This window comes from Colossoma macropomum, unplaced genomic scaffold (genome assembly GCF_904425465.1).
Source record: "Colossoma macropomum unplaced genomic scaffold, Colossoma_macropomum, whole genome shotgun sequence".
Lineage (NCBI taxonomy): Eukaryota > Metazoa > Chordata > Actinopteri > Characiformes > Serrasalmidae > Colossoma > Colossoma macropomum.
In genome coordinates this window covers 28,634,354-28,647,880 of record NW_023494785.1, presented here as the reverse complement: position 1 = coordinate 28,647,880, position 13,527 = coordinate 28,634,354, and the positions used below count along the sequence as shown (strand labels likewise).

At 40.1% G+C, this 13,527-nt stretch overlaps 1 protein-coding gene across 9 annotated transcripts in view; it reads left to right on the top strand.

The window, feature by feature from the left end:
- ptprma (protein tyrosine phosphatase receptor type Ma) overlaps positions 1–13,527 on the top strand; it is a 263,649-nt gene that overhangs the window by 48,861 nt on the left and 201,261 nt on the right. For all 9 annotated transcript variants that reach the window (XM_036589675.1, XM_036589718.1, XM_036589694.1 and 6 more), the window contains exon 2: positions 7,060–7,182. In XM_036589675.1, the coding sequence (XP_036445568.1) occupies positions 7,060–7,182 (123 nt within the window). The remainder of the gene's footprint in view (positions 1–7,059; positions 7,183–13,527) is intronic.

Here is a 13,527-nt window from a genome sequence, read left to right as displayed (position 1 = left end):
TGCTAATGAGATTTTAGCCAAATGCAGTCGAGCTGAATTACTTTTACCTGGGGAGGTACTATAATTTAAGAGATTACTGACAAGATTTGACTGATTTTAAACTGTATCAGTGAACTGTATGAGTATGAGTGGACTGTATTACCTTCTATAATTTGCTGAAGCCAGAGCTCCCTCAGCAAAGCTCCTCCTTATCCAATTTACCTCACATGTAATAACAAAACCTCCTAATAGACATGGCCATACTCCATGTTGTTATTGTTATTGAGTGTGGCTTCTGCCACATAATACTCACATGAACATCTGAGCTGTGACCTTTCAGTCCAGGTAATTTGTGGAAATTGCATAGATGGATTTATCCCATACGACTCGCCCAATAAAATCCCTTATAGATTACGTAACAAAATCTCCTTTGGTAAAACCAATCCAGCTCGAATAATGTTTAAGTCCTTTTCATACCATAACGAGGAGAACAGTAAACATTTTCATGAGTACACAGAATAAGCCCTCAGAGAATTTTCATCTCCATCTTCTTCCACATCTCTTTTTCCCCCCGAGAGACTTTCCATTTGATATTAGGCGGATGCTCTGTTCAGTTTCAAGCCGTGCACTGTCTGCCTGTACAGCAGCGAGGCTTCAGCCGCCCACACGGCTGAATAGAGCGGGCCTGCATGTTTACGTGCCCCTCGTGGAGATGTAATCATGCGAGGCGCTATCTTAACCTCAGGAACTGAGAGAGATGCCGGCGTGATCTCAGCCCAAACACAGTGGGCCACCTCCAATTCCAGTCTGTGTCCTCTGATAACTCTATGTGGGATTCCACTGTGGAGCCTCACTCCTGGGTGATTATTAAAATTATACCAACCAAAGCTGTACTGTTGGGAGGGGGGGCTTCCTCATGTGTGTGCAGGATAAAATACGTCTTGGGCCTGACAGTAGGCCTGGGTGGTAAACTGGAAATATCATGCTAAGTTACTAAGTTACATCTCTGACATGACAATGAGTTCTTTGAGGAAATTATTTAATGCCTGAAATATTAAATCTAACCATTATTTGATTTGATAGATATATAAAAAATACATGGACTGTGCAAATGTGATTAGAGGAAGTGTTTACACAGTACTGGAAAATGGACAATAAAACAAAAAAAGCTTTTCTTGTGCATGCTTATTGAATATTCTCAAATCTCAAATTGATAATAATAATTTACACCCCTAACCTTCGTATAACACAGACACTCAGGTGTTACTTGTCTATGCCACCATATTGGAATGATCTAAACTGTTGTTATAGTATATTTTCTACTACATGTGGTTGGAAAACAAAGCTATAAAAATAATATCAACATTAGAGGTGGGCAGTATGATGATATTTATTGTTATCATGATAAATCACATTACACCATAATATGCTTTTCTGAGCACATCATGGATATTGTCACAAGCGTTGAACACCTGCATGTTTCTTTGTAAAGAGGTAGTAGTTAGCCATGCTTAATTGGATTTAGTACAATTTTGTATTTAACACTGAATAAAATGATTGTATTCAGCGTTTTTTGCAGTATTATTTTTAATGAGGCGCTGCTGGTTAGTTTGTCTGCCAACCTCAGAAAAGAACAAAACATGTGATGCATATCATGCATATCAAAATCTTGAGGTACAATGATGTTATATTCTTGCCATGTTGCCCACCTAGCTAACATCTGTCAATTTCAGTAGGTTCTTCACAGTTTTAGTCATTGTGAATCACACAGTCCATCTTAAAGCTGTGTCCACAGTAATACAGTACATCAAGGTGCTAGCTGAAGAGTATAGTGTGTTATAAGAATTTGATACCACCCAAGTGAGAGCAAGAGAGTGAGAGTGAGAACTGTGTGTATGAGAGAGAGAGAGAGAGAGAGAGAGAGAGAGAGAGAGAAGGAGAGAAAGAGAGAGAGAGAATATGTGTATGATCCCTTTGTGTCAGCTTGCTGTGTCTACACACTATGTTTTTTCACTCAGTGGATTTAATGGCATCATGCAGGTCGCAGCAAATTGATTCGATCAGAGCGGCATGGCAGTGCTGGGAGGCTGAGGGAGATAAAGAAAAAAAGCTGTTACTGCCGTGCTCATTTCAGAGATGTTACCCACCACACACACACACACACTCCAAATGCCATTCGTCCAGACAGAATGGAGAATCATGGTGTTTTTCTGTTTCACATATGACCTGGAATGCAGTTAAAGAGAGGGAAGTGATCATTCAGAGAATGCTATAACAAGATAATGACTTATTTTTGGTTTTAAGAATATCTAATTATGAAGGGTGTCCTTGACCTTGTGTCTCCAAAATGGTAACTTTAGCGAAAGGAAAACACATTCTTCACTTGTATTGGAAGTTAACGTAACAAGATTTTTAAAATTATGCAAAAAGGTAAAAACCCTCAAACATTGTTGAAAATCGGTATCATCTAAACTGAAAACTATTCATAATGCCTAGTTATGGTATGAGGATCATTGTGAAACTAGTTCACAATTAAGAAATCAAGGACAATGCCATTTGCATGAGAACATCTGGCACCCACTGAGTTAGTCAATTCATTGCCATGAATGTATACAGCGTTGCTCAAAAAGAGAGTCTTTTAAGTGCTCATTCAGTTCAACGTTCTCCATAGGCTTTATTACTCGAAAGACTAAACTGAGACAAATATACAGTTCGCTTTCCCCACAGTGTGATAGGAGCCATGTAGCTGAGTTCTCTGTCACATCTATTCTGGGTTTGCTTTATTGTTTATGATGGCTGGATTAGAATTCTTAACTGGCTTTCAAAAATGCTTAAGAAAAATATCTTCCTGAAACATTATTTGGCAATGTTTGGATGTTCTAACATAACAATCTCCTTTCCAGGCTGTGATGGATGGTATGGTCGTAGCTAAAAAAGTTAAATTACTGATATGGGAATTCATGTCATACTTCAAAAGAGGGCTGAATGAGTTACTTTTCATGATACAAATGAAAGTGAGAATCAAAATGAGGATCCTTTTTGAATATTTTGAGAGAGGCTTAGATTGAAGGCAGGCCTTGTCTGACCCCAGTCTTTGTAATTTTTGTTTACCTACACTCCTGAAACTCCCCTTTTTTAGTATTTTTTGCATTTTTTCCACTCTTTTCTCATTTCTCTTTACACTTTCTTTCCTTTCCATGTAACTTATGATTTACACTCACACACACACACACACACACACACACACACATATACATATACAGACTTATACAGATCATTTTTTTACAAAATTGGTTCTAAGTTCAAAGAGTTTCAGACTTTTAACTGACCTTATGCTTTAATTATGTTTATATTATTCAAATTTTCAGTAGTGGCTGCTTCGACAGTAATAATTTTTGTTTATTTTGACCAGAACTCAAAAATGCCAGCCAGTACATGACTAGCAAGTTGTACAGATAAAATCATATAAACCAATAAATATTTTTCATTAAAACACAAAAACTCAATTGGACATAACGTGTTTCAGTAGTGACAACTCTGAATTGTTACATACTGATTTTCAGACTTTAACAGTATTTTCACATATAGTTAGTTTTAAAAGAACCGAACTGAGTTCTGTTAAAGTGAACCTGGAAGGGAACCAACTTCAAATGACCTCAGTTCTTTTTGTGTTCACAATGTAAGTGAACTATAAAGAGGTTTTCTTTCCGGTCCTTTGAGATCTCAGACCACTTCTTGTTCAGACCACAACTCCATTATAACTCAGACCCCTTTCACACTACTCATGGTGTGCGCAGCGCTCGCAAAGTGGGCAACGTTCTCTGATAAATCTAACCTTTCAGGTTGCGAGAGGAACCACCAGACCCGCCTGCTGCTCTCCTATTGGCCGCGCTGAAACGATTGGCCGAAGTGCTTTGCGCAAAATTGGAAAAATGCTCCTCACTGAGCTCCACCCGGCCAAACTCATTTTCATTGATTCAGCGTTCAGTGTGAAAGCAGCTTAAAATTGCGTTGCGTGCCCAGCTTGAGCCTTTAACACGGTAAAATCACGCGGGCTCTCGCATCTTATCGCTTTAATGTGTCAGCGCTACTGTCTTGTCGCAGATCACGGACAGACTTTTTCCTGAGTAGAACCTTTTTTTTACCTGCCGCAGTACTGTAGACTGGCTGTGTGTACGATGGGCCTCGAGGTCTTCACCATAAAGCAAAGCTAAAGCGGACTGGGGCCGTTTTGCTTTCACCATGTTCCACAAAAGAACTACAAACGAACCGAACTGAGAGCGCCTCTCGAATTGGTCTCAGTTCGGTTCGTTTTTGGGGCCGTTTAGAGGGGTCTGAGTTCGTTTGGCATGTTCACATATGCAAAAGAAACCATGACTCAGCGATCTGAGTCCACTACAGACGCTGAAACGGCCCAAGTGTGAAAACGCCCCGAGACAAATTTACTTCAAAACAATGGGACCTAACTACTCACCATGCAGTCATCAGGGATAGGGATGCAGTCTCACTTCCTGCTCTAAAATGCAGGGGTATGACTAAAATAATGCTCATGAAAACGAGAAAGCAAGAATTAAACCACAGAACGGTTATTTTTGGTGTTTTGCTTGGCAGCTGTGGCCGTCGGACTGAATGCGCTGTCATTTCTGTAAGCTACAAAAATTAGCATGTTTTATATTATATATATATATATATATATATATATATATATATGATTTATTTCTCATTGTACTTTATTTAGGCTGTTTATTTATTTGCTGGATTTCTCTATATGTGTGTTTCGTCCTGCTCCTGCCTGCAGTGGGCTGGTTACCCTGCCCGCTCCCACGCACAACACTGAAAATTATGAGGGAATCCCACGGGAGTGCAGACCTCTAATCACCACACCTCTAAGTGAAGTTTATTTAGGTGTATTAGAGCAGGAGAAAAAGTAAAAAGTGTATAGTGTTGCAGCTCTCCAAGACTTTATGTTGGAGAACTATTGCGGTAGAAGAGTTCTTAAAGGGGTTTGACCCACTAAGAAGTCCCAATAAAGGGATTGGAACCAGAAACCATGTTGTTGTGAATCCTGAAGATTGGATTTAGAATGGAAGGAACCCTAAGGAAGCGCTCAGGAAACAAAAACACTTTTCATGTTTGACTGGCGGCCAGGATCCAAAACACCAAAACTTCATAAAGAACCTTAGGAGAAGCCTTTTAAGAGCACACACAGTGAAAGATCAAGGTTAATCCCACAACCAAATATGAGCTGCCAAAGGATGGGAAGTGATATTTGTTGAGGAAAGTAGTTGATTTTGTAAAATGTTCAGTCTCCCTTTCACATTGGGGAAAAAACACTCGATGCTGTCAACATAAAAAAATAGATATCAGAGACTTGCTGTGCCTCTGTTGTGGCAGACTTGTAGGTGATGACAGCTCTCTCCCCAAACAAGTGCTTGAATTACATGCATCTTGCAGTGATTACATTCAAACTTTGACAAGGTGTCAAAGCCTGTGGGACCTCGAAATATATTTTTCTACATTGTTTTCAAAGAATCATTACATTACGCTGAAGAAAGATGGTAAACAAAATACTGTATACAAGCCGCTCCCGGGTATGTTCATAGCAAAGCTGGAAAAAGGATTTATTTTTGCATTTCATGAAGATATGAATATATAGAAGATTTCTGTGCCTTCCAGGGAACAACGTTGATGGTGCTGCTTCAGATCCACCGTCCAATTCGCAGAATGTCACGCTGAGTTTGAAACAATATTTGAGCAGTTCTCTCAGGCGTCAAAGTAAGCTGTGTCTTATTACGGCTCGCTGTTGTGCCCCTCACGACATGTTTATGAGATGAAAATGCAATTGAAGCGAAAGCCGAGCGTAACTGGTTTGAATTCTTCTGCAATTTTTTATATAAAATAGCCGTGTAAAGCATACATTCAGACCAAATCACATACCAAAGAGAGCAATTATATTCATACTGCCCTGATAGAACTCAAAAGCCATTATAGCAAATCAGTCTATTATTAAGCATCAAAGACGAGCTTGAGAGGACTGAATGGTTCCTGCTTGTATTTTTGTGCTCATTTATGAGTAAGAGAGTCTGTGTAAAACCAGCATATTGACTATTGTACACACCTAGAAGCTTTTCTTAGAGCAGTAATTCAGAGAAAAATGAAGTTTATGCACTTTTGCCTGTAAAACAGATGTAGTTGAGCAGCCAAGACATGTTTGATGTCAAAAATATAGCTAAAAATAATTAATTTTTTTTAGCGTGCCTAAATTATCACAAACTTAACCTACCTCAAAGCATGTCAAGGAATTCCACCACCATTGTATTTACATGAGTGAGTTTGCTGAGTTTAACATATTGGGGAAAAATGATTTTATACTAGTGTAGTATTTTAGGCTAATGTTAAAACTTTATTCTTTGTTCATATTTCTCCTCTGTTATTGTTTGCTATCCAGTGTCAATCAGAGGAGGATGGGTTCCTCTTTTGAGTCTTGGTTCCTCTCAAAGTTTCTTCCTCTTGCTCTTAGGGAGTTTTTCAATGCCACTGTTTCCTTGCCCATGGCTTGCTCACGAGGGCTCGGACCCGGATTTTTCTGCAAAGTTGCTTTGTGACAAAGCCTGTTGTAAAATCGGCTATATCCATAAACTTTGACTTGGCTTGATTAGCCTCTTAGCTCTGGTGCAAAAATTAAGGAGCAATCTTTGGACACCAAACGTGTCTTGCCTGACCAACTAAAAGGGAAATTGTGTCAATTTTATGGAACTGTTGCTTTAAAGCATGTAGAGGTGTCAGTGTAGCTCTTTTTCTGTGTGCTACATCGTTGTGACTGACGGCGAGATGAAGTCAGGGCAGTAAGCAGTGATTATACTCCACCGTGGGAACCTGCAGAGAGGGAATTAGATTAATTGCTGCTTATGCAGCATTAATACTCCACAGTGACAGGGCCCCTGTGTTTGAGCGCTAGTGGACCACTTTCTGTTGACAGAGATTGATGATGACTCTCCTGTTAGAACTGTGTGCACTCACTCTATGCAGTGTTGCTTTCAGCCCATCAACACTTTGTCTTCATCTCTTTTCTCCACACAGGTGACTGTAACTTCGAGCGGCCCTACACAGAGTGTGGCTACAGCCAAGGCAAAGATGATGACTTTGATTGGGAACAGGTCAACACCAAGCAGAGGCCATCCACAGACCCCTGGATACCTGCAGGTCTGTCAACTATTACGACAGCAGTTAACACAACACCAGATAGCAGAGTTCTTTTAGACACTAATTTAAGCTTGTTTACAAGGGCTTCTGGCAAGGCTGTGTGATATTTATCATATGATAATTGTTATTGTAATATAGGTCTTTGAAATACCCATATTGTAGACGGCTGCAATATTCAAATGAGCCCACTAACCAATCAGAATGACCAGTCGCAGTTTCAGATGAAGGTGTTTTGATAAATTGGGGTATTCCTGTAACCTAAAAGTAGATTATTTTGGTCAAAATAATGTTATCTTTAGCAGTATTACAGTCACATATCACATTATTAGTTGAAGTTCTCTGGAGTGTTTCAGTCTGGACTAATTTTTGAATGAGTACAGGACAGCCAATCAGAACAGAGCTCATTTACATACAGTCATATGCAAAAGCTTGAATACCTCTGGTCCAATTACATGCTTTGTTGATTTTCTAAGTAAAAATAAGTTAATGCATCCTCCACAGGGAACAAACCTAAATATGACATTTTTCTGCAAATTTTAGTGCAGAATTTCTATTTATTTGAGTTTCACATATTGGGAAAAAAATAAAATAGAATGTGCCATAACTTTTGCACAGGTTACATTTTATTTTTTATGTTAAATTCAGCAAATAAACTAAATAAAAGATGCAGAAGTGTTTTCTCTGTAAAAGGATGTGTAAGAAAATCAACAAAACGTCATTTGACCTGCGGTGTTCAAACTTTGTGTACAGCTGTATAGCGGTCTTAAAGGCACAGTGACAAAAACAACCTGTTCAATTCTAAAAGGGATAAAGAAAATGAATTACTACTGCTTTTGGAACATAACACTACACCAACATTATAAGTGGATCTTGGGGAAAATACAAAATACAAGAAAAACGCAGGATATGGGCCTTTAAATGACAAAGACAAAAAACAATTCTAGGCCAGTTATCATGCTGAGGAGTTCAGTACATATGACTGCTAATCCCATATATTAAATTTCTTGTTTGGCATATCTTCTCGGTACATGCCTGAGATTTCATGATGGGGGAGGGATGGAAGGGTCTGGTTGACTGATGCTTTGTTTCCTCACTAGCATGTGTGCTCGGCCCAGTGCATCCACATCATTACTTCTGGTTTGTTAGGTGTGTAATTCATTAGCACTGTGGGTGAATGCAGTCTCGGTTGTTGTGGCAGTCATGATAAATGTTGTTGTGGTTGTGACTGTCCTGACCCCTCCTAGCAGTCTGTTCTTGCTCCTTGGCGTAGATGGCTTCTCCCCAGCTTGAGGTGGACAAATGCCAGCGCAGACAGCCCAGTCAATATTTAATGGATTCCATAAACATACCATGTAAATTTGTTTTGAGATCGTTAATGATTTAAGCCTCTTTTCAATCTGTGAATCAGTGAAAGCAAAAGTTAATCATTTTGTATTGTGTCCAAGGGTACTTTCACTTTAGGGCATCGTTAAATCAATCAGCAGTAAAATATTAATTTCCATTCCTCACAGGATGCTCAGTAGTGCTTTAAATTCCAGTAATAATTAGCTTTATTCTTTTAATGTGCCCAAGAGGTAAAAAAAAAGGTTTCGGAAGCACAACAGAAATACCTTAAAAAGACTCTTTTCTCAAGAAGTATGCCCTTTGGTCCATTCCTGAATGCACTGCAGTCACATGATGGATCAAAGATTGACTTTGTCGTACTCTAATAAATCCGAGCATTAGGTCCAGCATCATTGCTCTCACGCTGTCCCTTAAGTCTGATGCTCAAACATGTGCAAGCAGCACACCAATTGACTCGCAGGCCAGCAGAGCAGTGGCAGCAGCAGAATTAATTGCAACGACTCGGCTAATTTCATCTCGCCTCCATCAGCACGTACCAACGACCCTCGGAGAAATTACCTGACAACAGAGATGAGGCGGGAGAGAAGCTGCGAAAAAGGGGAAGTGTTTACCTTCCCGCCATAATTGATTTATGTTTCCCTGGAAAGAGGCAGCAGGAGGTTAAAGCTCAACTTGGTGGAGGGGCAGCGACCTACACGTCGGATGCTGCTCCATGCATTTAATTCTGCTAACCAAAAGAGAATCTCCATCAGAATGTGATATTGTTTTCTGAATGCTTGAAAGGGGGTCTTTCTTGATTGCCTGAATTGGGGACAATTAGTCATGCTGTCTTCTCCCCCTTCACTACTTTTCCTCTCACTCAATAGCTCCAGCACGATTTGTGCTGGAGGAGCCTCGGGTTCAGCAAAAGAATGGGAGGCCTTTCTTCATTCCAGAGGTTCATTGACCATGACAATCCTCACTGCCTGCTCTCACCGCGAAGTGCCATGGCAACGTAATGAAAGTGGTTTTTGGTGGTAATCAATACCTGAAGCTCATATAAGCGTGACAAGTCAGTCTGAAATAGTTCATCCCCCCAATATATATGACAGGTCTTATCTATTTAATTCTATTGCACTGCTGCCGAGGTCAGGGCTCTTCTATGATATATTGGTCTTTTTCATTTGCTGTGTGTCAGCCAGGGATACAAGAACTGGCCCCAGTGAAAGTTCCACTACCCCTGTTGTGCTGTGGTCTGTATGCTTCCAGGAAGAGAAGAGAAGCAGGAGGTCTGGTCCTCCCTTCACTGTACCCCCTCTAAGAGAAGGCATTCTAAGTTTTTTTTTTTCTTATTTCTCATTAGTTTCTTGAGGATAGCATGCCCCCCAGCCATATTATAAATCAAATGACCCTGAAATGTGGGACACCGACCGCGAGGGAGAACCAGGCCAAGATGGCCAGTGCTCAGAAAAATGCCCTGTTTTTTTTACGCCCTCTAACCTTCTCCTATTAAAAGGGTGGCGATCTCAAACTGTGTGTGCTTCTTTGCTCCAGCAAGGCACCGTGGAGAGTTGTCTTTTCTTCTGACCCTCTCTGACCCCAAGCTTAAGGGATTTTGCAGCCGTTGAACTAGAGCTTAGACCCTGTCTCGTTTTGATGAGGTCACTCCTCTGGGCCTCTCTCTGAAACGGCTGCTGTGGGCGTGTTGTCAGGATCGGGTTACCACAGAAGCCTGGCACACGAGAAAATTCTCACACTGCTATCCCAACAGGTGAGCACGACCACCGCCACTAGCGGTTTTTACTAGGCCCCAACAGATATATTGTTTATATTGTTAAAATATTTATCAGTGTTTAAAGTGGAAATATTGGCCAAAATGAAAAATGTAACCTCTCCACATCTCTAAATATACTTATTCGCATGCTGCAGTGGTGCCACAGTTGTAATCTCTGGAGTGAGATTTTCCAGTTTAAAGGCTAGATAATCCCCTTCTGATGATGTATCCTGAAGGTGCAAAGAACTTTTTAGAAACTATAAGTGCATTAGAGGTGGATACTTCAGAGTGGACTGTTTGATGGTGTTGTTTTTACGAGCTGGCCAATAAAGAAGGAAGCTAGCTAGCTAATATTACTGATAGGATTCAAACTGCATTTCATTAAAGTGCTTCTGTAGTAAAACAGACAATGTACTTTAAATGTGCCTTTGAAAGTTCAACATGTGAGTTTGTTATTTACCTGTATTAAGGTTATTTGTATGCAGCTTTTTATATTTATATTCCTAAGATGTCATCGGCTATCAGAATTTTTGGCTGCTTAAAATTGGCGACAAAATTGGTGTCTGATAATTTTTTCTTATTGATCTTATCGACCAGGTCCTTGTTTTTACCCAGTCTGGAGTCAGTCCGATACTCCCTACCTTGCTTGCGTAAGGTGTTAGAGCTAATAGTGCCATAAATCCCCAAGACCAGTTTTTCTCTCTATTAAAGAAGAAGCTCGCTCAGAACTATGTGTATCAAGCTTGTAATGTCATCAGGGGCACTAGGCAGCATATAGGTCTAAGAATCTTTATTGTCCAGAGAGGTCTAACATGATTTAGGGCCATTACTGCTTTTAACACTGACCATTAATCTCCAGTAAAAACTGAAGACGAAAGTTTGCTAGGATGCCAGTTTTGAGCATCATATCCAAGCAGAGTTTACACCAGATATTATTAATGAGTGAGTTCCAGTTCAGCTCTTAACTCCAGGAATGGGCCAGATCTGATGATATACAGCAGTATATGCAGCAGCGCTGATGCAGGATGTATGGGTGTGCATCAGATTCATTAAAACACCAGCCAAAACCAAAACTATTGAGGAAAACAGAAACCAAAAGGATACATCCACAGCATGAGAAACACAGAACTAGCACAAAACCAGATAAAAGAGTGCTGAAACAGTAGGGTTACTTAAACACACAGCCTTACTAGACATGGCTGGGAAACACTAATGACTAGAGAGACCCAGCACAGGGAAACTGACAGGAAGTAAATAGCTTACTGCTGCAGTTTCCCTGCAAACACGTACATGCCAAGACAACACGTTTACGTAGTTACAATTTGAACAGTGAACAGAAGTAGAGCTGGTGATAATTAACATATATTTCAACTGTTGTTGATTTTTAAAAGGGTACTAAAGGAATACTCATTCACTGAACTGCACAGACTATTTCCATTCAGTTAAGAGGTTCACTGAAAAGTATATTAATATAATACTTATGATAAACTGATGTCAATGTGCTTTTTAAACATTAAGCAGTTCTGTGATAATGTCAACGTCATAGGAATATGACTGGAAATATCCACACTCTTCCATACTGAAAGGAATATAAATATGATCAACTATCCGATCCCTGTCCCATAATGTCCCAGAGAGAAAGGCAAATGTTTATGAGAGCTGACTGGGCTGAGGGCTCACTATCAGGCTGACGTTTTGTATTCAGTAGCCTGCATTGGGATGATGACTGAAGCAGGCATGCGTGTCTCTGTGCTGGTGAAACCTGCTGTGGCATAGAAGCAGAGAGCCAGGTGGTGTGAGAGAAGGCTAAGTAACGCTTCTCCTCTCACGGTTTCCCCATAACAGCCTCGCACACAAGCAGCATTTCACAGAGGAACTGAGGAATCTGCTCCAGAATACCATTATGCTCTTCCTTTATCAGTTGTCCTCCCACAGCATGGAGAGAATAAGTGGTTCAGCCCTCAGAAGAATGTTTAGTTTATAGTTTACTTTTTTTAAAGGCACATATTTGAAGTTTTTTGGCCCAAATGTGTTTTAATCACCTGAACGTTTTGAGTACTAATGAGTGCTGACCTCACAACAAAGAGATTAAATGTGTGGAGTACAGCATTATTCCCAGTAGCCTGGTTCTGGTCATCTTGACGTTAGTTCCAGCACACTCGGCTGTAGTATTCAGATGCTACTGAAGGCCTTGATTAACTGGATAGGGTGGGTTACATTAGGATTAGAGCTAAACTCTCTCAGGCCTGGACTTTGGCACTTCGTGTTAAAATATTGAAAGCTAACAAAGAAAAAATGCTTGTTTATTAAAGTCAATGTGAGTGGGAAACCGTAGTGCATTTTTCTTCCGTACCTTATCTCTAGCTTAGCATTTTGGTTTGATAAGTAGTGGGTTTTAATGGATGATAACAAGTATTTTGTCTTTCAAATGGTATGGTGTGATGAATTGTGCTTAATATGACCAGGGACATGAACTAGCAAGGTAAAAGAGGTCAATTCCAGGTTAAACTTTAGGGAAAAAAGGTTAAGTTAGGTCAAGTTAAAAGCTTTTTGAACAGCTAAGTGTACCCAAACTTTCAATGGGCAATATAACTCTGTATGGAAGTCATATGAGTATACAGTACCCTTGCTCAGAGAAAGAAACCTCTCCTCTGAATGTGTCTAATGCGCTGTTCCACCCTTATATAACATAATTATCATTTGGAAAGCATAGCGCCCAGATAGCATGTAACTTACACTAATATCGGCCCTGCTCTCACAACCCCGGTATTGCACAATGCTTCCTCATATGATGAGAACAAAAGCACATCATAAGCAATTTCCTTCTATTTGCTACTTATTTTGCTACCAACCATTAGGAACAGTATTGCTGTTAAAGCTCACATATTTATAGGCTGAATATCTATGATCATGTTGAATGCTTAGAAACTCTGAAAACCTAAAAGTTCAAGTGGACAAGGGAAGTCCATTCAGGTTTTTTCTCCAGTGCATATGTGGGTTATGCGGTAAATCTGACTGCTTTGAACCTCGCTGAACTAAATTAAATCCTCCTAGTGACATTTGATAGGCCTCTTACAACCATGCACACAGGGTGTACCCCTGTCTCACTATACTCGGAGTTTCATAGCAACACGTTTGCTATCTAAAAGTGCCAGCCATCTCAGCAGCTGTCCATTCCAGACTCCGACAGGCCAAGAAAGAACTGAGCTTTCCACATGGGTTCTCACTAGTGCCTGAATGTCCCAATG